The sequence below is a fragment of the Haliotis rufescens genome, unplaced genomic scaffold, assembly GCF_023055435.1.
Source record: "Haliotis rufescens isolate VD_foot unplaced genomic scaffold, xgHalRufe1.0.p SCAF_15, whole genome shotgun sequence".
Lineage (NCBI taxonomy): Eukaryota > Metazoa > Mollusca > Gastropoda > Lepetellida > Haliotidae > Haliotis > Haliotis rufescens.
The window spans coordinates 28,945,025-28,970,126 of NW_025963835.1; the positions used below are offsets into that span (position 1 = coordinate 28,945,025).

Below are 25,102 nucleotides of genomic sequence, written 5' to 3' on the forward strand. Positions count from 1 at the left end.
CAATCACTGGATTGTCTGGTCCAGACTTGATTATTTACAGACAGCCGTCATATAGCTGGAATATTGCTGAGTGCGGCATTAAACAACAAACAAAACAAAAAACAAACAAACATTCACTTGTAAATAAGCTGCCTTCTATTAAAACCATACCAACTCACCCACTGCTATATAGACTGTTGTAAGCTGATCTTACCAGATCGAATAGAATTTTACTTGACTTTGACTCAGGCTTTGGATTAGTGGCTAAAGTCGCAGACTGATATTAAACCTTGGATAGTCAAGGATGATTTCACTGGAAATTCACACATGTTGCAAAAAGTCTTTTCAGCCATGATGATAAGAGTACTTTGCTACTTACTGAATAATTAACCCTGATGATATTGTGAAGATCAACAGTTCAATAATACACGTGAACAGATTCCATCAAACACCATCCTGTTGATAAAGTTGATAACATATATTTATCTTTTTATTAATGAGTTGAGTCATATTGTGTGAAGAATAAAGGATGTGTAAATGAATCCTGGTCCAATTCATGCAGGTATTGACTGTGTAAATGATCTACCTTGACCTGAGAACACCTGTGTACCTGTGTACCTGCCTGTATTGATTAACAGCCATACATACTGCCTGTTTGTCAACTCACAGAAATTGGCACAAGTCCTGTAGTCCTTGCCAAACTGCCCAATAGTTAAGGTATCATAAGGACTGGTAGAAATTTGCTCTTTTTCAGGGTTTTGCTATATGTTTCATTATAAGGACTAATAGACTAAAAATGTTGGTTTCTACTGCTGACTCATCACAATCTCCCGACTAACTTCTGTACGGAGAATGTGCCAGGAGAATATGTTATTGGTGAAAGGAAAAAGAGGTGTCGGACATGTTAGCGGCCTTGATTTGTTTGGTTCTTTGTGTAAACATGGTAGCAGCTGGAAAACTATCCGGTGTGACCTTGCTGTGTGATCATAACTTAATACTTTCCATTCTATTCAGGGGCGGTCGGGTAGCCTAGTGTTTAAAACGTTCGGTCGTCACGCCGAAGACCCGGGTTCGAATCCCGACATGGGTGCATTGTGTGAGGCCCATTTCTGGTGTCCCCCGCCGTGATATTGCTGGAATATTGCTAAAAGCGGCGTAAAACCAAACTCACTCACTCACCATTCTATTCAGCATATTGAGTGAGTGAGTGAATTTTGTATTCAGATGAAGTCCGCAATATTCCTGCCACATATCAGATAGTGGTCAGTGGATCGTGATGTTTTACTTCTCGATTCAAGTCACCCACTAAGTTAAAAATATCGATTCTGACCTTAAATGTTTGATTTAATAACTGTTCCACTAAACACTAATCAGTGGTGCAAGTTAATAGTGAAAACATAAATATTTTCATTTGTTGTGCCATACTTGACCCTGCCAACTGTAAATCGTCAGTGTGCCATGTATTTGGCCATCCTTTCAGATAAGAGCACATGCAAGTATCGTGAGACGTATTGGATCGTGAGTAAGGTATCGTGATACGTATTGGATCGCACAGTTCGTGTATCGTCCCAGCCCTAATATAGAACTAATGTCAGACAATCACAATCAGTGTACGTTGACACACAGTGTACGTTGACACACAGTGTACGTTGACACACAATCAGTGAATTTTGACACAATCAGTGTATGTTGACACAATCAGTGTACATTGACACACAATCAGGGAATTAAACATGTCCCCCGTTTCACATACAAGAGACGAACTGAGAGCTCCAAGGATTTTGGGGCGTTTTTCTCCTTTTATTGATGAGTGTTGATATATTTAATATCAAAAGTTGCGAGGGTCATATTATATTTATAATATATATTTTTGAATTCACTTCCTAGATCATATAGATATTACATTTACATATGTTGGTAAATTTTTAATGTCAAGTTGGAAGAAATATCTCTCTTTCATTAAAATGTTACATAGTTGGGAGTTTAAACAATGTTAAAGTTAAACTGTTGAGAAATACCACCAACAGGGTTTTGCCTTGACTTAAAAAACTTTGGACCCCCGATAACTTCTTTCAAGGGTCCTACGACGTTGGAAGTATAAGGGCCCTGTAAAGTAATGAAATTGTGTTGTGTACTGTAAGATTTGATAATTAATTTAGTCACAAGGCTATTTCTCGTCAAGAATTTGGTACAATGAATATTATTGTGCGTCCCTTGGGATGCAACATATTCTTTTTTCTGCATCCATTCTATACATTTGTGCATACTGGACGCACATTTCTGCGTCATGTACAACCCTGCACCAATCTAGAGATGTGGCGATATTCACTGTTGTCATGTTTTAATGTTGCTATGCTGAGATGTGGAACGTTTTGGCCTTGTGATCAATGACATCCTCACTTAGCTCTGTATTTGACTGTTATATCATGGCATGGATAGAAAGAAATCAATGAAAATTAATTTTTTAAGTAAAGGTTATCTCAAATAGAATCACTTGTTTTAGATTTGAACATTAAAATTCTTAAATTCCAGTCGACCAATTGTGATCAGGAAAGCAATATTGTGATAATTTGGAAGAGATATTGTTTAATCTGACCTGCATTATCTCCTGTCAAAGCCAGTTTTGAAAATTAAATAATCATGACAATCCAGTGATTGATATTATGAGCACTAATCCATTTCATAGGCGTATGATGACACACTTTCATTCAAGTCTGACCACCATTACATAAAGTCCCCTTGTAGGACCAGCAAGAATTTTGGGGGACCAATTCTAACCTAGAATCCCCTTTGGTTCTTAACTGGAATCCCCACAGGTGATAAACCCTATTTTCCCCCGAAATCCATTGAGACCCTGCTGACAATATGGACATGAGCCCACACCGTGTTTGATGAAGCTCTGTGTTTCTGAAGCCCCCCCATTCACTCGTGTGAGATCCAGCCCAATCCTGCTCACCTACCTTCAGACCCATCAATCAAGGAAAAGACCAAAGAAAAATTCAGCATGATGTTAAACTAATAATGCCCTGAGCTGTCACTCCTATATCTATTTTGGACAATATGGCGGCCCGCCCGCCGTATGATTCCGACCACTTGAATATTGACTCCCTCTCAGCTGGACGCACTTGGGTAGAGGCCACCAGGAAGCTGTTCAGGCTACACTGACATTTAACCAATCAATGCCGCAACGCTTATTTTCTGTGTCTCGTACATGACAGACACTCGAGGCTTACGACACAGGCCTCGTCTAGTGACATATTATCTAATTAGAACAAAAGGGGATTATGACAGAAGCCAGAAATGGTCCAATCATCACCTGTTATGGCCTTTAAATAGTCTTCGTTTTAGAGTTAACATGGTGGAGAAGCTTTTCTTATGTTAATGTCATCTGTACAAGATGTTATAATGAGCAGCGATAGACATTGGCACTAGTCTTATAGTCCTGACCAAACTGCCCAATAGTTAAGGCATCATAAGGACCAGTAGAAATTTGCCCTCTTTAATGGTTTTACTTTGTTATGATTATGATGATTAGTGGACTAAAATGGTGATGAGGAGAGGTAGATGTGCTAGACATACCTTTCCCACATTGGCTGCAGAGCAACTAGGAGGTAGTCTAAGATATTTTATGATTTTCTTTTTGTAATTTAAAAAAATTTAATTAGAAAGGAGCTCAGAGAATTTAAATTTTCAGAAGAAATCAGGATTTGCCAAACAACTGGAATTGGTCCTCAGCATCCCATGGTTGTTATAAAAGGCGACTAACTGAATCGGGTGTATAGGAACCCCCTCAAAGAATCTTTGATTTTTAGCAATAGGGTTCTTAAAGGACCTTGGATTTCCATTTGTAATTTCAAAAACTGAGTTACAATTGTGACCTTGTCATTTTAGCATTGGATTATTTATTTACACAGGAAAGTGTGTTTGAGCAGTAATGCTTCGTCCATGCTGTTGGTGTTGGCTGACTCCACAGGAAGCTCTTTCTCAATCAGATTGTTATATCTGAAAGTTGCCATCCACTGGAACAACAAAAAAGGAACTTTGATAATCAATTCTTTAGAATTATGTCTCAGGGAGATGGTCCTGGTTAAATCAAGTTGAGATTGTTTCAGAAAGTGGAGGATGTATCATGCTGTTTGGGAATGTGTCATTTAAGTTGGGATTGTGTCATGCAAGTTGGGAATGTGTCATGTATGTTGGGAATGTGTCATGTATGTTGGAAATGTGTCATGTATGTTGGGAATGTGTCATGTATGTTGGGAATGTGTCATGCAAGTTGGGATTGTGTGGGAATGTGTCATGCAAGTTGGGTTTGTGTGGGAATGTGTCATGCAGGTTGGGTTTGTGTGGGAATGTGTCATGCAAGTTGGGATTGTGTGGGAATGTGTCATGCAGGTTGGGTTTATGTGGGAATGTGTCATGCAAGTTGGGATTGTGTGGGAATGTGTCATGCAAGTTGGAAATTTGTCATGCAGTTCAGGATTGTCACAAATATGTTTTTTTCGAGTGTATTGTGTCTCAATTTGACCATCACACCCTTGAGTAAAACATTAAAACAGGTTGACAAAACCATTACACCATCCCCTAGGGAACTGCTTGACATCACAGTAATTGTCTTCTCAATTCTGGAACAAGCGGTTAGAGTTGCTCGTGCGGAAGGGCCAGATTCCATTCAAGCCCCTTTCTAGTGTCCCCAGACATGGTATTGTAAAAGCAACATGAACTCACTCGCTCAGTTTGAACTCTGAACTTTGAGCCGTTAATGTTGACATGTGGACAGAAAAATATGAAAACATTTTGATTGAGTTCCCATCTTTTCGATAATGGTCCTCTTTCTTCTGCTTGCATCTTTCAATGGGAGAGGACCCAACCATGCAGTTTAATAGTCCTGTCCCAGTTTATTGAAGATGCCCAGAAGCTTGGCAAACTGACATCTATTACCTTCATCCTCCATCAGCTTAAGCACTGTCACATGCCTCGGAGAAATTATGTAGAGACTCGTTCAACAATGTGTCCTGCCATCATTTCAAAGGTTTTTTCAAGCTGCAAAATTTAGAGAAAAGGGCATCGATCTGTTTAAGTCGTGCCATGAATTTGACCATGTTTGCTGTAGAGGCTTTGATGGCTTGGCAGTATTTTGGGAAGAGCTGTGTAGTTAATAGGGCTGTCTGTTACTGTGGTGTGTCTGTGTGTCAGTGTGTGGGGAAGAAATGTAAAGGTAATAGGCTGTCTGTTACTGTGGTGTGTCTGTGTGTGTCTGTGTGTGGGGAAGAAATGTAAAGGTAATAGGCTGTCTGTTACTGTGGTGTGTCTGTGTGTGGGGAAGAAATGTAAAGGTAATAGGGCTGTCTGATACTGTGGTGTGTCTGTGTGTGGGGAAGAGACATGTAGGTAATAGGGTTGTCCGTTACTGTGTGTGTCTGTGTGTGGGGAAGAGACATGTAGGTAATAGGGTTGTCCGTTACTGTGGTGTGTCTGTGTGTGGGGAAGAGACATGTAGGTAATAGGGCTGTCTGTTACTGTGTGTGTCTGTGTGTGGGGAAGAGACATGTAGGTAATAGGGTTGTCTGTTACTGTGGTGTGTCTGTGTGTGTCTGTGTGTGGGGAAGAGACATGTAGGTAATAGGGTTGTCTGTTACTGTGGTGTGTCTGTGTGTGTCTGTGTGTGGGGAAGAGACATGTAGGTAATAGGGTTGTCCGTTACTGTGTGTGTCTGTGTGTGTCTGTGTGTGGGGAAGAGACATGTAGGTAATAGGGTTGTCTGTTACTGTGGTGTGTCTGTGTGTGTCTGTGTGTGGGGAAGAGACAGTAGGTAATAGGGTTGTCTGTTACTGTGGTGTGTCTGTGTGTGTCTGTGTGTGGGGAAGAGACATGTAGGTAATAGGGCTGTCTGTTACTGTGTGTGTCTGTGTGTGGGGAAGAGACAGTAGGTAATAGGGCTGTCTGTTACTGTGGTGTGTCTGTGTGTGTCTGTGTGTGGGGAAGAGACATGTAGGTAATAGGATTGTCTGTTACTGTGGTGTGTCTGTGTGTGGGGAAGAGACATGTAGGTAATAGGGTTGTCTGTTACTGTGGTGTGTCTGTGTGTGGGGAAGAGACATGTAGGTAATAGGGTTGTCTGTTACTGTGGTGTGTCTGTGTGTGGGGAAGAGACATGTAGGTAATAGGGCTGTCTGTTACTGTGGTGTGTCTGTGTGTGGGGAAGAGACATGTAGGTAATAGGGCTGTCTGTTACTGTGGTGTGTCTGTGTGTGGGGAAGAGACATGTAGGTAATAGGGTTGTCTGTTACTGTGGTGTGTCTGTGTGTGTCTGTGTGTGGGGAAGAGACATGTAGGTAATAGGGCTGTCTGTTACTGTGGTGTGTCTGTGTGTGGGGAAGAGACATGTAGGTAATAGGGTTGTCTGTTACTGTGGTGTGTCTGTGTGTGTCTGTGTGTGGGGAAGAGACATGTAGGTAATAGGGTTGTCTGTTACTGTGGTGTGTCTGTGTGTGTCTGTGTGTGGGGAAGAGACATGTAGGTAATAGGGTTGTCTGTTACTGTGGTGTGTCTGTGTGTGGGGAAGAGACATGTAGGTAATAGGGTTGTCTGTTACTGTGGTGTGTCTGTGTGTGTCTGTGTGTGGGGAAGAGACAGTAGGTAATAGGGTTGTCTGTTACTGTGGTGTGTCTGTGTGTGTCTGTGTGTGGGGAAGAGACATGTAGGTAATAGGGTTGTCTGTTACTGTGGTGTGTCTGTGTGTGGGGAAGAGACATGTAGGTAATAGGGTTGTCTGTTACTGTGGTGTGTCTGTGTGTGTCTGTGTGTGGGGAAGAGACATGTAGGTAATAGGGTTGTCTGTTACTGTGGTGTGTCTGTGTGTGGGGAAGAGACATGTAGGTAATAGGGCTGTCTGTTACTGTGGTGTGTCTGTGTGTGGGAAAGGGACATGTAGGTAATAGGGTTGTCTGTTACTGTGGTGTATCTGTGTGTGTCAGTGTGTCTGTGTGTGGGGAAGAGATGTGTAAGTAATAGGGCTGTCTGTTACTGTGGTGTGTCTGTGTGTGTCTGTGTGTGTCAGTGTGTCTGTGTGTGTCTGTGTGTGTCTGTGTGTGGGGAAGAGATGTGTAGTTAATAGGGCTGTCTGTTACTGTTGTGTGTCTGTGTGTCAGTGTGTCTGTGTGTGGGGAAGAGATGTGTAGGTGATAGGGCTGCCTGTTACTGTGGGGTGCCTGTGTCGCTTTTAGCAATATTCCAGCAATATCACAGCGGGGACACCATCCATGTTTGGAATCGAACCTGAGTCTTTGGCGTGACGAGTGAATGGTTTAACCACTAGGCTACCCGACCGCCATCTTCCCTAGGCAAGAGAGTTAACTGACTGCAAAAGTCCAGTTTCCACCCTTGCTGAACTAGGCTGGAATTATGGAGTTACGTTTTGGCTGGACTATCGAGTCTATGCATAGTTCAATCAAAATCATGTAACGAAATCGAAATCCAGTTCATAAACTGTCATGCAGATTTAGGTCGATTGCAGGACTTGCAAAGCATGTGCACCGCCAACTCGTTGTCAACAGATATTTACCTAATCTTTTCATGTCTTTAATCAAGGTGCTCACGTGATTGGATGCACTTCACGATGTAAGACCCGTTTTATTAAAATAAAGATCTTGATCATCGATCAGATTGTCTTGACTGGGCGCCGCCATTTTGTTTGAAGCAAATGCAAGTGATACGAGAGGTGGAATCTGATTGGTCTATGGGAGAGGCATAGAAGGGACATAACTCGTAATACTGGTGGTGCTACGATCGAGCCCAGGAATTCCAGCCTAGTTTGGCAAGGGTGGAAACTGGACTTTTAAAGTCCGTTAACGCTCTTGCCTCGGGAAGATGCCCCCTCGCCCCCATTAGTGTATGTGAAGAGGTGTGTAGTTAATAACAGGTCACACATTCCTTAATCTGAGTGTTGACTTCCAACTTCGATTTAGTCCAGGTAAATCTACAGGTAACTTAGCTCTACATTGAAAGCACAGTATGTTTATCTCCTTACTTTCACCCACAATAAGATACAGTTTGAACTTTACTTCCACATAAGGCTGACACACTGATATTGCTGAAATGCTGTGTTAAGCGTGTTAAGCCAGCCACACACTCATGAAGGTATTTTCTCTATTCATGGATTCCGCACTTCTAATTAATGTCGAATGGAATGTTAAGTGGTCAGTTCAGACTGGTTTGATAATATTACATGTAATATTACGAAATGTGTGTCCGAGAATTTTATTTTCAATAACATCGCGGGAAATAGTGAATAATTTTTTAATTTATCGATAAAAAATTATAAATTGAAATGGAATACGTATTTCAGACATTGTGAAATGTGACAGATGTAATAAATGAATGATATTCCAGGTAGATCTAGGTCCATAAAAATATATACTATTTTGACGTGACGTGAGATAAACACATATTGATGATTTGAGATTTGCCGAGCGCTCTCCCCCACCTCGGCCTCGGTTAAACGGCTCATCGTCTATAACGCCCACGAATTATTTGGACCCCATTGGTAGCGTTGTAGCGAGGGACCACTGTACTCTTACAAGTGATTATACCGTACAATCTGCTGAAAATTATTCCAGTGTTACCCTTCACTGGTAATTACAAGTTTTTAACCAGTAAAATGAGGCTTGGACCATTAATTCAAGTGACTGCCAGTCCCTGTGGACCGGCAAATAGAGTACCTTATACATTTTTGTTGTTAAACACAACAGGTTGTGATGAAATCTATTTCCATGTCTCCCTGCATGGACAAGGAAGTCATGATCTGTGATATATCACACTATATTACCCATGTGAGAACAGAGATAGTGTACAACTTCAGCTGTAATTGATCAGTATTTATAGTGTACAACTTCAGCTGTAATTGGACAGTATTTATAGTGTACAACTTCAGCTGTAATTGGTCAGTATTTATGGCAGCTATCATGGAACTGTTCTGGGTGAACAATACCTTCCAAATGACGTGCTGGTTTTCTTGGGGAATTAGTCAGCAAAGAGCCAGAGTCACAGGAGACTAATCACAATTTTATTTACAAGAACAATTAACAATTTACAATATCTTAGATAATAACTTAGGGTGCCACAGAGAGTCGGTACACACTCTGGGCTGTGGGAGAGAGGTCTGCTTGGTAAGAGAGTCAAACCCCTTCTCTGCTTAAAACCTGCCTACAGTATGTATTTAACAAAAATTTAAACAATAAAATGGAATGTGATTGGATGATACACGATTGGTTGTGTCCTAAGCTAAATGGATGGCTAGACAGAGGGGAATACTAAATCCTGTTTATCCTGTTGGACTGGCACTAATCTTGTTGACATATTTACTGGATGCTTTGAAAGAGATTAGGGTGTCACTATAGATGAGCTTGTGTGGGGGCTAATCCTTAATGCCCTATAGACGAGCTTGTATGGGGGCTAATCCTTAATGCACTATAGACGAGCTTGTATGGGGGCTAATCCTTAATGAGTCTTAATTGAAGTAATGTTATTCTAATATACCCCGGTAGGTGATGACAGATATACTTAAATAAATATCCTTTGTCTGGGAGATGGGATCTTGATACCTTAGGCTAGCATTTATCTAAAAGCTTCAAATCAATTAAACTATGTAGACGTAACTTTTGTCTTATTGAATAGTATGTCTAGAAGACGCGCTCCCATTACCTTAGGCTAGCAACCATCTAAAAAAAGCTTTAACTGAAACTACTGATATTTTATATATGCATTTTACCTAATGATAATTATTACTTGCTAATGGTGTATAAATATTACACCATGATAACTCATAAAAGCATTTGATGTAGATCTAATTATTATAAGATAACTTAGTATAATATTATAAGATAACTTAGTATAAATGTTATCCCATGATAACTTCCCCTCCGTCTGAAAAAGTTTGGACCCCAAACGTGTAAAAATAAAAATAATTAAGGCTTAGATGGACAATGTATAAAGTTAAACTGGTAGTAGTGAATAATAATTATTATAGAGTCTCTTTGATATAAGGAAACATAATATAAAAATGCTGTCATTAGGGATTCTGGATGTGGAGCTGGCTTGTCTGGGCACTCTGTACTGGTAGTTTTATGGGTGATGAAGGAGGCCTTGAGTTCCACATCCTGGATTGGGGTTGTGAGATAGTAGGCTGTGTCCATGGAGGTTTTACATGGAAACAAAGAAAAGAGAGTTAGCATGTTCAAATAATATGTCATATATGAATACTTTCTCAGTTTGTCTGTAATAACTAGAAAATAAAACAAATATGATAATTATGATGTAAAAGATCAGTACATAATTATTACTAAACGGTGTCATGACCAGGAAGAATGTATTGGCGGCAAATTACAAAAGTATATCATGAAAAAAATAGTAATATCCTTCTACTTTTGGATACAATCATTAGACACATTATATGTGCATGTGCATATAACAAGTGCATTGATTTGTTACATTAATACGGTATACAAAAGGTGTATATCATTGTTAGTTTTCGTAACTATTTGGTTTGCCTTTTCTTTGTTTTGGTTCATTTCGGTTATTAAGTTTGCTTTATTTGAATTTGGTTTGTTTCGCTTTGATTTTCCTTCGGTTCAATGCGATAGGGTTTGGTTTATTTTGCTTCGGTACGGTTTGGGTTCGATTCCCAGTATGGTTTGGTTCGCTTCGGTACGGTTTGGGTTCGATTCCCAGTATGGTTTGGTTCGCTTCGGTACGGTTGGGGTTCGATTCCAAGTATGGTTTGGTTCGCTTCGGTACGGTTTGGGTTCGCTTCCCAGTATGGTTTGGTTCGCTTCGGTACGGTTTGGGTTCACTTCCCAGTATGGTTTGGTTCGCTTCGGTACGGTTTGGTTCGCTTTGGTACGGTTTGGGTTCGCTTCCCAGTATGGTTTGGTTCGCTTCGGTACGGTTTGGGTTCGATTCCCAGTATGGTTTGGTTCGCTTTGGTACGGTTTGGGTTCGTGTCATTTCACTTCGCTTTTGAGATTGGTTGATCAGGTCAATGCTCAAAATTTGTTGTGATACAAATAACTCAGATGATCAGGCTGATGCCATTTGTTCTCAACTGGCGACCCATAGTGAAAAGACTGGACACAAGAAAACATAACAAGATACAGCTAATAGCTGTTTCGTGATTTGCACCGTTTATTCAGGAGATTTTGTATTTTGATCAAGAATATGTGCAATTGGCAGATATCAGAATATATGGGGAGTAGATCACCGTATGGTTGAGTGGTACCACATTCTGTGTAATTCAGATATGATTCACGGTAGAAAAAGGTGTTGATATTTCCAAAGTCTTTATGTGGAAAAATACCCCTTTTGGATTTATAAATTGGTGCTTCCTCTGGATCGTATGGAGGATTATCTTCTAGACAGGACCAATTTCGGAGATCCTGCCAGCTATCATCAAGGTAGCGCTGTATGAGGTGGGGAGGAACACTTTCAAAATAGCATGTGTGGACAGTATCAGGATGTTCTTTATATGAGACCTTGACATAGCAGTCTCCTTGAATAATTTCAATGCCCAGAACTCTTTCTATTTTATGTTCTACTCTTCGTAGGTGTTTGGGAAAAAAACGATGTGGTTTGACATCTAATTCTATGCATGGTTTGGTGTTGTCTTGCTTGACATTTCCTGACATTGTATTCCCTGACAGAAGATTGACTGATTTATTGTCTTGTGCTGATTCCTTTTGGTCGAAAAACTTATGATTCTTCAGTGGACGTTTTCGTCGTTTTCCTGACATACTTCTTTTGAGGTGAAATTCTCTCCGAATGGAGTCTGGAATGCTGCTGCCATACTCCCATGTGTTTCCTCTTTCTGGATCCTTCCATTTTACTCTATAGTAGATTTTGCTATTTGCTCTCTTGGAACTAACAATTGAGTGGATGTCCTCTGGATTGAAGACCTGAGGGATATCCTTGGTTTGATTACCTGATGTTGGACTTGGAGGTTGTACCTGGCTGTCATCAGGTTGTTTTCTGGATTTGGGCTGGTGATGCTTACTATTCACTCCTCTTTTCCCTTTGTTTACCTCTTCATTTACCTTGGTTGGAGCACTAGGACCTGGTGTGGCATGATTTTCCTTCATGGTTGCCGTGGGACTGGTAGGTTTTTCTGTTGTACTTGAAGCAGGGTTTTTCTTCTTTGTTGGGGTCTTTTGCTTCGGACTCTTGTTGCTGGAAGTACTTGCCTTTGTTTTGGAATTGACCTTCTTACCTTTCTGTTGTGGAGGTGATTGATCAGTAGCCTGGTAAGTTGAACTTGTTGATGGGGATATGTTGCTGTCAAACTGAGTATCATTGACTGGTTCCTCGTTGTCATCCATGACTCCTGAATCTATGTCACTGGGGTTATTGAGGTATGGTTCTGGAGGATACTGTGGACGATCAGCAGGATCAAAATATGGCTTCAGACGGTTGGCATGGACCAGTGGTTTGTGTATTTTGTCGTCAGAACTTCGGCGCAGTTTGTAGGTATAATTTGGACCTGTATGGATGATATAATAGCTACCATACCACTTTTTGGTTAATTTGTTGGAAAGGCCTTTTTCAACTTTTTGACAGTAAAGCCAAACTCTTTGACCTGGGGCGAATTCTGGTTCTTTAGCCTTTTTATTATATTGTTCTGAATACACCTCCTTAGCCCGAGCAGTGTTTTCAGCTGCGATTGTTCTAGTGATTTGAAGCTCCTCAAGCAAATTGGAAAGATAACTTTTGTTATTGTGGCCTAAATTTTCTTTTGGAATTAATGCTACATCTTGTGGAGCTCTCATTTCCCGGCCGAAAAGCATAACATATGGGGATTTTTGAGTTGATGAATTTGGAGCCATCCGATAGGCCATCATGATGCCAGGAATGAAACGGGGCCAATCATTTTGAGACTTGTTACAATAGGCTCTTAGTGATTGATTGATGTAAGAGTTGAGCCTTTCTACACAGCTGTTTGTTTGAGGATGGTATGGGCTGGTATGGGTAAATTTAATTGCCAAAAGTTCACAAATTGCTTTGATAAGTTTGGACATGAAGTTCTGACCTCTGTCTGAAATTAAGGTCCTTGGAGCGCCATACCGACAAATGATTTCTCTGACGAAAACATCTGCTACTTCTTTGGCTTCTTGGGTCCGAAGTGGAAAGGCTTCACACCATCTAGATGATGCATCTGTGATGACCAAAATGTACTTGTACTTATCTGGTGTTGTTGGCAGGGGACCGAGAATGTCAATGTGCCATCGGGTGAAGACCTCTTCTACAGGTAGTGGACGAAGTGGTGCCTTCTTGCCATGGTAGTGCCTCTTGGTCTGTTGACATACCTCACATGTCTGGACATAAGTAGCAATATCTCTGTACATTTTGGGCCAGTAGTACTTAGGTCTCATGGTGTTGTGCATCCTTTCTTTCCCATGATGGCAACCGCCAAACTCTGAGTCATGATAGGATTGCAGGACTTGATTTCTGAGGGTTCTTGGGACTGCCAGCTGTTTAATGAACTTGTCTGCGTGGCCTTTCTGTCTTTGTGGAACGAATCGGTATAGGATGCCTTCATCAATTTCAAAAGTATTGGCTTCAATAAGAATCTTTTGACGATCCTTTTCATTTTGTGGAAGGACTTCATCCTCTTTGTAGTCAAAGATTTGGATGAAATCTGGACAAATCCTTTGTAGGTGACGTAAATTTGGATATTCTAATATACCCCGGTAGGTGATGACAGATATACTTAAATAAATATCCTTTGTCTGGGAGATGGGATCTTGATACCTTAGGCTAGCATAAATCTGATCTATTGTTTTTGCTAATCCACTAATCTCATGCACTGAATTGGCTATGAAATTGATATATTGCCTATCTGAGGTGCTGTTGTTGAGTATCAAGGAATGACAGCTATAATCTAAGACTGCATCATTGTCATCAAGGAAGTTCTCACCTAGTATCACTGCCTTCGGCAGTGTAGGCAGTACATAGAATCTTTGAGAAAATTCCTGATCCTCAATGACAAAATCTAACACAACTGAACCTAACACTTTATGCAATTCGCCGCCAACACCTTTTACCTGTGGAAAGGGTGAGTTTCCAAGAGTAAGGTTTTCAAAAGCTGTGCTCAGAAAAGCAGACGAAATACAACAAATGGATGCCCCTGTGTCTACTAAACAATTTGTTGTTGTTGTGCCAAATTTTGCCTGAATTACACTTTTGGCAAGGGGCGTAACTAAAGACACTGTTGGAATTTCACTTTCAAAGTTACTTTCCATACCAGACTCCATATTTGCCATGACACCTATTAGTATGTACCGTACTAAATTAAAGGAAGACAAGTTATCAACAATGTCGTACTTACAATATTTGAAGACTTTTTCTTCCTTTGTTGGTGTCTTTGGAGGAGTTGGTTGTCTTTAATCCAGTGTTGAGGTCAGAGGTTGATGCAGCTTGCTTGTTATTCCATCAGATGATCACAGTTGGACATGTCCTCCAATGGGTTCTTGTAGCTGGTCGTAGTTAGTTCCTGGACTCTGTGGTTCCGAAAACGATGATTCTCCGCCAAATTATCATGGAACTGTTCTGGGTGAACAATACCTTCCAAATGACGTGCTGGTTTTCTTGGGGAATTAGTCAGCAAAGAGCCAGAGTCACAGGAGACTAATCACAATTTTATTTACAAGAACAATTAACAATTTACAATATCTTAGATAATAACTTAGGGTGCCACAGAGAGTCGGTACACACTCTGGGCTGTGGGAGAGAGGTCTGCTTGGTAAGAGAGTCAAACCCCTTCTCTGCTTAAAACCTGCCTACAGTATGTATTTAACAAAAATTTAAACAATAAAATGGAATGTGATTGGATGATACACGATTGGTTGTGTCCTAAGCTAAATGGATGGCTAGACAGAGGGGAATACTAAATCCTGTTTATCCTGTTGGACTGGCACTAATCTTGTTGACATATTTACTGGATGCTTTGAAAGAGATTAGGGTGTCACTATAGATGAGCTTGTGTGGGGGCTAATCCTTAATGCCCTATAGACGAGCTTGTATGGGGGCTAATCCTTAATGCACTATAGACGAGCTTGTATGGGGGCTAATCCTTAATGAGTCTTAATTGAAGTAATGTTATTCTAATATACCCCGGTAGGTGATGACAGATATACTTAAATAAATATCCTTTGTCTGGGAGATGGGATCTTGATACCTTAGGCTAGCATTTATCTAAAAGCTTCAAATCAATTAAACTATGTAGACGTAACTTTTGTCTTATTGAATAGTATGTCTAGAAGACGCGCTCCCATTACCTTAGGCTAGCAACCATCTAAAAAAAGCTTTAACTGAAACTACTGATATTTTATATATGCATTTTACCTAATGATAATTATTACTTGCTAATGGTGTATAAATATTACACCATGATAACTCATAAAAGCATTTGATGTAGATCTAATTATTATAAGATAACTTAGTATAATATTATAAGATAACTTAGTATAAATGTTATCCCATGATACAGCTTTCAGTCCCAGTTGATAGGTTGTTGAGGAAATGGTGACCTGTGATTGGTTCCATGATCCTACCTGAAATGTTTGTGGGATATTTACTTTTAGTTTTTAGCTCCCCCGACTGAAAGTAAAATCTACTTTAATCCGATTGGCTGCATATCTGTCGTTAACTTTACATTTCCGACGTCTTCTCTAAACTACAAGGCCATTGAAACTTTACATGAATGATACCAGCAATGGTACCAAGATATGTTAATAGATGGTACTTGTTGTTGCCCTGCCTGGCACTTGTGAAGATCTGGGGTAGAATAGGTCTTCATTAACCCGTGCTTGCCATAAACGGTGACTATGCTTGCCGTAAAAGGCGACTAACGGGATCTGGTGGTCAGGCTTGTTGACTTTGTTGGTGCACGTCGTCATATCCCAACTGGATAGATCGATGCTCATTATATCAATTACTGGATTGTGGGGTCCACTTGATTATTTACAGACCATCGTGATATTGCTGGAGTATTGATGAGTGGCGCATTAACAACAAACAAACAAACAAACAAAAACACAAACTTGTTGGTGGTGCTTAGGTCCCGGGTTCGATCCCCGGTCACGTCATACCAAAAGATGGTACTTGTTGTTACCCTGTCTGGCGCTCGGCATTAAGGGAATAAAACAAGAACTGCTCGGCTCGGAGTCAGTATACTGTGTCTGAGTGGGGTATTCATGTTAAACTGCGGCATGGTATTTTAGTGGGCTTGCACTTTGAAACCAGCAATAATACGGACAACTACAAGCAGCCGCACACACGTGCATGCACAATTGCTATACAAGTGTATAATCTTGAACTTGATGTTAAACCTCGTAAAAAATGAAAGATATGTTGTATGTGACATCAGTTGGGTGTATTGGAGTTGACAAGGTGATTGGATGTGTATGAACAATCAGTTCATAAAAATCCTGAAACAACTCTACATTAACTTTTATTTATTGTCCCTCTATAAAGTGACATGCAGTTATGTACCTGCGACTAACAGGATTGGGTGATCAGACTCGCTGACTTGGTTGATGCGTGTCATCATATCCTAATTGCGTGGATTGATGTTCATGATGTCAATCACTGGATTGTCTGGTCCAGACTTGATTATTTACAGACCGCCATCACATATCCGAAATATTGCTGAGTGTGGCATTAAACAACAAACAAACAAACAAACAAACAAAATGTACCCGAGGAGTGCCAGAAACCTATGATCATGGGTTCAAATCCTGGTTCACCCTGATTATGTTTCTAGGTTTGTCAGCACCATACCAGTTCTTGTGGGTTCGTGGGTTTCACCAAAGTGGTATGCATTATCTGCCTTACTTTGGGCTTTCCTCCCATATCAAGCTGACACGAGGTGATATAACTGTTTATAAGTTAAATACAGTAAACTGTGGTTATAACGAACACAAAGGGACCACTAATTGTAGTTCGTAATAATCGTAGTTCGTTATAAGCATATAAACAGCATTTATACAACAAATGTCCAGGACTAAAATTAAGTTCGTTATATTGATCAGTTCGTAATAAGTGTGTTCATTATAAACATAGTGTACTGTACTGCTCAAAGCAGTATTAATGTACCCTCTCATTCTGTGATTTATCCCCAAAACAATATATTTGAAATCTTACCTTTCATTCTTTCCAGGTTGAAGAGATACGGGGGATGATAGACAAAATATCTTCAAATGTCGATGAAGTCAAGAAGAAACACAGTGCAATCCTCTCAGCACCACAGACTGATGACAGTAAGTAATACTAACTTGACAGATCCTTCTTGTCATTGATAGCCTGATGACAGTAATGACTACCTGACAGATCCTTCTTGTCAGTGACAGACCATGCTAGTCTCTCTGACAGATCCTTCTTGCAGTGACAGACCAATGCTAGTCTTTCTGACAGATCCTTCTTGTCATTGATAGGCTGATGACAGTAAGTAATGACTTCCTGACAGATCCTTCTTGTCAGTGACAGACCATGCTAGTCTTTCTGACAGATCACTCTTGCAGTGACAGACAATGCTAGTCTTTCTGACAGATCCTCATTGCAGTGACAGACCAATGCTACTCTTTCTGACAGATCCTTCTTGTCATTGATAGACTGATGACAGGGAGTACTGACTAGCTGACAGATCCTTCTTGTCAGTGACAGACCATGGTAGTCTTTCTGACAGATCCTTCTTGCAGTGACAGACCAATGCTAGTCTTTCTGACAGATCACTCTTGCAGTGACAGACCATGCTAGTCTTTCTGACAGGTCCTTCTTGCAGTGACAGACCAATGCTAGTCTTTCTGACAGATCCTTCTTGTCATTGATAGACTGATGACAGGAAGTACTGACTAGCTGACAGATCCTTCTTGCAGTGACAGACCAATGCTAGTCTTTCTGACAGATCCTTCTTGTCATTGATAGACTGATGACAGGAAGTACTGACTACCTGACAGATCCTTCTTGCAGTGACAGACCAATGCTAGTCTTTCTGACAGATCTGTCTTGCTGTGACAGACCAATGCTAGTCTTTCTGACTGATTCTTCTTGTCATTGATAGACTGATGACAGGAAGTACTGACTACCTGACAGATCCTTCTTGCAGTGACAGACCAATGCTAGTCTTTCTGACAGATCTGTCTTGCTGTGACAGACCAATGCTAGTCTTTCTGACTGATTCTTCTTGTCATTGATAGACTGATGACAGGAAGTACTGACTACCTGACAGATCCTTCTTGCAGTGACAGACCAATGCTAGTCTTTCTGACAGATCTGTCTTGCTGTGACAGACCAATGCTAGTCTTTCTGACTGATTCTTCTTGTCATTGATAGACTGATGACAGGAAGTACTGACTACCTGACAGATCCTTCTTGCAGTGACAGACCAATGCTAGTCTTTCTGACAGATCTGTCTTGCTGTGACAGACCAATGCTAGTCTTTCTGACTGATTCTTCTTGTCATTGATAGATTGATGCTAGTCTTTCTGACTGATTCTGACTGATGACAGGAAGTACTGACTAGCTGACAGATCCTTCTTGTCAGTGACAGACCATGCTAGTCTTTCTGACAGGTCCTTCTTGCAGTGACAGACCAATGCTAGTCTTTCTGACAGATCGGTGCTAGTCTTTCTGACAGATCCTTCTTGTCAGTGACAGATTGGTGCTAGTCTTTCTGACAGATCTGTCTTGTGTCAGTGACAGACCAATGACAGTAAGTACTTCCAAACTGACAGAACCTTGTCAGTGACAGATAAGTGCTAGTCATTCTGACAGATCCTTCTTGTCAGTGACAGATTGGTGCTATTCTTTCTGACAGATCCTTCTTGTCAGTGACAGATTGGTGCTAGTTTTTCTGACAGATCCTTCTTGTCAGTGACAGATTAGTGCTAGTCTTTCTGACAGATCTGTCTTGTGTCAGTGACAGACCAATGACAGTAAGTACTTCCAAACTGACAGAACCTTGTCAGTGACAGATAGGTGCTTGTCTTTCTGACAGATCCTTCTTGTCAGTGACAGATTGGTGCTAGTCTTTCTGACAGATCCTTCTTGTCAGTGACAGATTGGTGTTAGTCTTTCTGACAGATCTGTCTTGTGTCAGTGACAGACCAATGACAGTAAGTACTTCCAAACTGACAGAACCTTGTCAGTGACAGATAGGTGCTAGTCTTTCTGACAGATCCTTCTTGTCAGTGACAGATTGGTGCAAGTCTTTCTGACATATCCTTCTTGTCAGTGACAGATTGGTGCTAGTATTATTGACAGATACTTCATGTCAGTGACAGATCGATGACAGTAAGTACTTCCAATCTGACCCATACTTCATGTCAGTGACAGATCGATGACAGTAAGTACTTTCAAACTGACAGAACCTTGTCAGTGACAGATTGGTGCTAGTATTATTGACAGATACTTCATGTCAGTGACAGATCGATGACAGTAAGTACTTCCAATCTGACGCATCCTTCTTGTCAGTGACAGATTGGTGCTAGTTTTTCTGACAGATTCTCTTTATTAGTGACAGATTTACTCAACTGAAATGTTAGGAACACATTTTACCTGTTGATGAGTTATAGTGAACTCATTATTGGATTGCTTCAAGGGTTAGAGTTTTCCAGTGTGTGTAATTTATTTTACTGCCGAATAATCCTGATTATGCATAAGTAATTATTTGCTTCTTTGCACTTTGAATTTTGGGAACTGTTCATCTTCATTTGTAGGCCATCACTATTTTGTAGCAGTTTTATACTGCGTGACAATTATTTCCAGAATTTGCGCAATACATTGTGACATGATGCTGGCTGTTTGATGTTGTTTCTCATAACACACAAGTTGTCCTTTGATGTCATTAAATTGACTTTTTTTTCCAGAAATGAAAGAAGAATTAGAAGACTTAATGTCAGAAATCAAAAAGAATGCTAACAAAGTCAGAGCCAAGTTAAAAGGTAGGTACATGCACTTTGATCACACCTATAAATACACTCCAGGAAAAAAGCTAAGCACCATCCATTCTTTATTTTCATACATTTTGATCATTGATGTGGCGGTACGTGGTCCTGTCTACAGCGCACAGATCACAAATCAGGTGAAGTTAAGTGACGTCGTTCAGGGAGAGTCCTTGGATGGGTGACCGCTTCTGAGAGTTTCTATGGCTTCGGTCCTGCCCCACACTGAAGCACATGTAGCACATGTGGTGTCTCCTTGGGCAAGTGACTTTGTTCAAATTTTGCCTCTGTTCACCCTGCAGTGAATGGGTACCAGAAGGATGAGATGGCAATGTGGTTGTCAACCTTCCAGCACCTAACAGGCAGCTTGGGTTGTATACTCCCCAGGGAGCTGAGGATGATTGTTAAGTGCACACTGATCCATTGACTGGGGTAATAAATGTCTAAGCCCTCAGAGCATTCTTATGCATGGAGTACAGTGCCATATATAAATGGACTATTATTATTAATGTATCTTTTGAAAATACATATGACATTGATCTAATTCTTATATATGTTTTATGGATGCCTGCAATTCAGATGTGTTGTAAAACTTGACTGTTTTTGAACCAACCAAGTCGATACTAGATATAATTTCATTCATCGAGACAAGGTATACCAGGCTCTCATATCAGGATACCATGGCAACCTCACAAATTGTTTCCCAGCCACCCACACTTTCCATGCACCAAGACCATGTTGTCCCTATAAGAGACTGGAGTCCTTAGAGTCCACATATCTAGACTTGCCTATTAGGAGGAATAAAAATTACTACACATCTATGGACTTTCCTGTAAGTACAGCCTTGGAGCAAGGCTACCTTGCCTTGTATAAAGCTGTGTTGTGTTTGATGGTAACACCATCTTCCTGTCTGTTGTGTCCTGCCACACACTAGCTCCACCCAAGTCTGATCTGAGTGGAGCCGGATTAGTGTGTACTTACTGGCAGTCACTAGAGTGTGAGGACTTTGTTGCCATCTTCTGATGCTTGGCCTCCAGCAACCAGATCTGGTGACCGTGTAACTCAATATAGCAAGCCCCAGAGAGATTCCTATCCTGGACAGCGTCAGTTGTCAGGCACAAGGTGTGCTGAAATGCTGTGTGTATTTCTTGTCAACCTGCCCTGCATTGCAAATCAACATTAACACAGAAATCAAGATTTGTGGCATCTATATATCAGTCTGCAAACCCATGATTGATCATTGGGATTGAGCACTTCAGAGACAGCTTAATCAGTAATCTGTAACACAGATTTGATTAGTTGTTTACACAAGCTTTTGACTTTCCATGTCCAAGATTATATTTTTTTGGTCAACTTGTTCTGCAATGCAAATGTTCTGATGATGAATGATTGTAATTGCCATTGATAAAGTTCATGAAGGCCTTCTCTGTAGACAAGTCCAACATTGCAGACAAAATCCTTCTCAAGGTTAGATACAACAAATAAATATGTGTAATTATATCCTGGCTTTCTATTTTGATCCATTCTAAGACAGAATCTATTTTTATGGTTGATTGCGTAGGTGGACTGCTATTCCTGGCTGTCTAAATGCTTTTGACCATATTAAGATTGACAGCTAGTCTCTGCGTGTCATGTCTGTCTGGGCTATATACAGTCCCTAAGGCAGACACATCCAGCAGATGCATTCTGGCAGACACATTCTGGCAGACGCATTCTGGCAGACACATTCTGGCAGACATATTCTGGCAGATGCATTCTGGCAGACGCATTCTGGCAGACGCATTCTGGCAGACGCATTCTGGCAGACACATTCTGGCAGACACATTCTAGCAGACGCATTCTGGCAGACGCATTCTAGCAGATGCATTCTGGCAGACGCATTCTGGCAGACATATTCTGGCAGACGCATTCTGGCAGACACATTCTGGCAGATGCATTCTAGCAGACGCATTCTGGCAGACGCATTCTAGCAGACGCATTCTGGCAGACGCATTCTGGCAGACGCATTCTGGCAGACATATTCTGGCAGACACATTCTGGCAGATGCATTCTAGCAGACGCATTCTGGCAGACGCATTCTAGCAGGCGCATTCTGGCAGACGCATTAGAGCAGACACATTCTAGTAGACGCATTCTGCCAGACGCATTCTGGCAAAACCATTCTGGCAAAACCATTCTGGCAGACGAATTCTTGGAGACACAATCAAGCAGATGCAGATGCAGGCCAGCAGATGCAGTTCTGCAGCCACAGTCCTGTAGACGCAACATACAGACGCATCTGCAGTTGCAATCCTTCTGACACAATTCTGCAGTCCCTATACTGCAGACGTAATCCTGCATTCCAGCACATACAATTCAACAGACACATACAATTCAACAGACACATTGCAAAAGACACATTGCAACAGACGCAATGCAACAGAAGCAAATCAGTCTGATTGAAAGATGCATTTCAGAAAGGGTACTGTCAACCAATTAGGGACGTCTAATTTGTAGACAGGGTTTTCTGTAAGATGCTTCTACAGCCTGACATTGCTGTGGGATGCGGTTGACCGTCTGCTCCTGTAGTCAGCCATTGATCTCCCCTTCTCCCACCATGTTTGTCAATGAAATTTAGGGGTATTTTTAGCCGGCAACAGTTTTTGCATGTGTCATCAGAAATGCAAGAATGGCCTCCTGTGGAGGTGATGGAGGCTAGCTCCCGCTAGCAATTCTACCGCTGGAGTGTAACACAGATTGATAGGATCAATAGCGGCTACAGCAACTGGCTAAGATTATTCTCACACAAAATAAGAAATTAATTTGCCAGGTGTAATCAATACACATATGAATAACACCGCCAGGTGCATGGTGGCGCAGTTTGGTGGTACCGAATTGCGTGCAGTGATTGCTGAAGCAGAAGCTGGAAATGTCTGCGTCTTAGTCCGATCATAGGAGCGTCTTTGGCAAGATGCTGTGGAAGTTGATCTTCACAGTTTGCCATGTTTTACACAATGGCTGTGTTGCTAGACGACCAATTATCATTACACAATATCTTGCTGTATTGATTTGTTATGATGATAATGTTGTGGTTGAATGAAAGCGGTTGTGTAGAGGCATGGTTGGTCTGTTGACAGATATTAGAACTGATGTGACTGTGTGTGGTGGGGAACGGACAAGAAATTGATCAATTCAACTGTTCATGTGTGGCGAAAAACACATTGATTTGTAATCTTTTCAGTTAATTGTTTGAGAGGATATTGACAAAATAAATACGTTTTTTTAATTAAAAAGGAATATTTATTCAAATGAAAACAATTTATCAAGTGATGTTTATTTAACATATATTGTTATGGAATGGCTTAATGGTCAAGATAATCAGTTTACGGTTAGTCAAATTTCTGCAGTCAGGAGAATGTCCTGATGAGATTGCCTGTGGTATGCTGTGGTATGCTGTGGTATGCTGTGCAGGTGTCACAGGCAACGTGTCGTGCGCCAACTATTCAAGGGAAATTGAATTACATCTTACACTTCGTTCATCAAGATAAAAATTAATGAAAATTCCACCATGAATTTGTAAAATACTCAAGTCTGATTGGTCACTTGGAGGGTTCAAATCCTAATAACCACCTCTGATTGAAACAGCTACTTGTTTTGTTCCAAATTCAATTTGAATGGTTAACATGTTACATCAACAGGTAGCTCTACTCTGAAAACACTGTTTGTTTATCTCTTATTATATCTAAGGCATGGGTGGTCGAGTTGTCTGAGGTGCTGCAATTAGCTGTGCAACCTTGCATCCCTTGGGCTTACCAGAAACTTATGCTTAGGGGTAGCCCTGATTATCTTTCTTGGTTTGTAAGCACCATAATCATGCTTGTTGTTTGGTTGGTTTGTTGTTTAACGCCGCACTCAGCAATATTCCAGCTATATGACAGCAGTCTGTAAATAATCGAGTCTGGACCAGACAATCCAGTGATTGACATCATGAGCATCGATCGACGTAATTGGGATCGATGACATGCATCAACCAAGTTAGCGAGCCTGACCATCCGATCCCGTTAGTCGCCTTTCACGACAAGCATAGTCGCTTTTTATGGCAAGCATGGGTTGCTGAAGACCTATTCTACCCCGGAATCTTCAGGGGTCTCATGCTTGTGGGTTTATGGAATAAGTAGAATATTGTTTAAAGTAGTGTTTAACCCAACTCACTCACTCCCTCATTTGACCGCTTCCGTGGTCTAGTGGTAGAGCATCCATTGAAGCAAAAGGTTTGAGGTTCGATCCCAGGCCGCGTCATACCAAAGACATTAAAAAATGGTACTTGTTGTTACCCTGTCTGGTGCTTGGCAATAGGGGATAAAACAAGGACTGGTAGGCTCGGAGTCAGCATTCTGTGTCTGGGTGGGGTATTCATGTATCGCACTATAAATCGGCATCAGTCCGGACTAGTACAAACAGCCACACACACAAACACTCGCTATATAAGAGCAATAATCTTGGACGTGACTTTAAACCCCATTTCACCTCACCTCACTCCTTCATTCTCATTATATCTACTTACTTTAAAAGGTCTCCAGCAACTCATGTTGGTTTAAGAGGCAACCGAATGAATAGGGTTTGGTTGGTGAATGGCTTGATATAGAGTCCTGGTACTCCAATTGGCAGGGCTTGTTGCTCACAATATCGATCACCAGACTTGATGATTTACAGATTATTTACAGGCCACTGTCATGTAGCTGGAATACCGTGGCGTTAAACAACAACCAACCAAAGAAAACAGTCGCTTAATATGTCAAATATGGTAATTGTAATCTCTGCTATGCAAATGTTCAAACAGGGATGTAAGTAATGACGGCAATTATGGTGTCTCGGTGTGGTTGTTTGATGACTCATGACATTATAAGACTTGCTCTCCATTGTAGAGCCTTTTTCAGTGGTTGGGCTGTATCAATCTTGTCATACTGGCAGAGAGGTTGTCAATCAGGAAATTGTGGCTGCCTCAGGTCATTTTGTCTGGTGGATGGAGACTGCTGGCAGGAGGGGGTGGATTTCCTCAAGTAGGCAGATGAGCTGAAGGCAGTCAGATGGAAGTCACTGCTTTGAGATGCTAAGGTTGTTGGGTATCTGTTGCCATTAGCAATGACCTTTTGCTG

General features: G+C 41.1%; 1 protein-coding gene across 3 annotated transcripts in view; it reads left to right on the top strand.

Annotated features, from left to right (window-relative positions):
• The window catches only part of LOC124140246 (syntaxin), a 118,480-nt gene that overhangs the window by 37,806 nt on the left and 55,572 nt on the right, over window positions 1–25,102 (top strand). For all 3 annotated transcript variants that reach the window (XM_046507701.2, XM_046507700.2, XM_046507699.2), the window contains exons 3-4: window positions 17,186–17,285; window positions 19,893–19,967. In XM_046507701.2, the coding sequence (XP_046363657.1) occupies window positions 17,186–17,285; window positions 19,893–19,967 (175 nt within the window). The remainder of the gene's footprint in view (window positions 1–17,185; window positions 17,286–19,892; window positions 19,968–25,102) is intronic.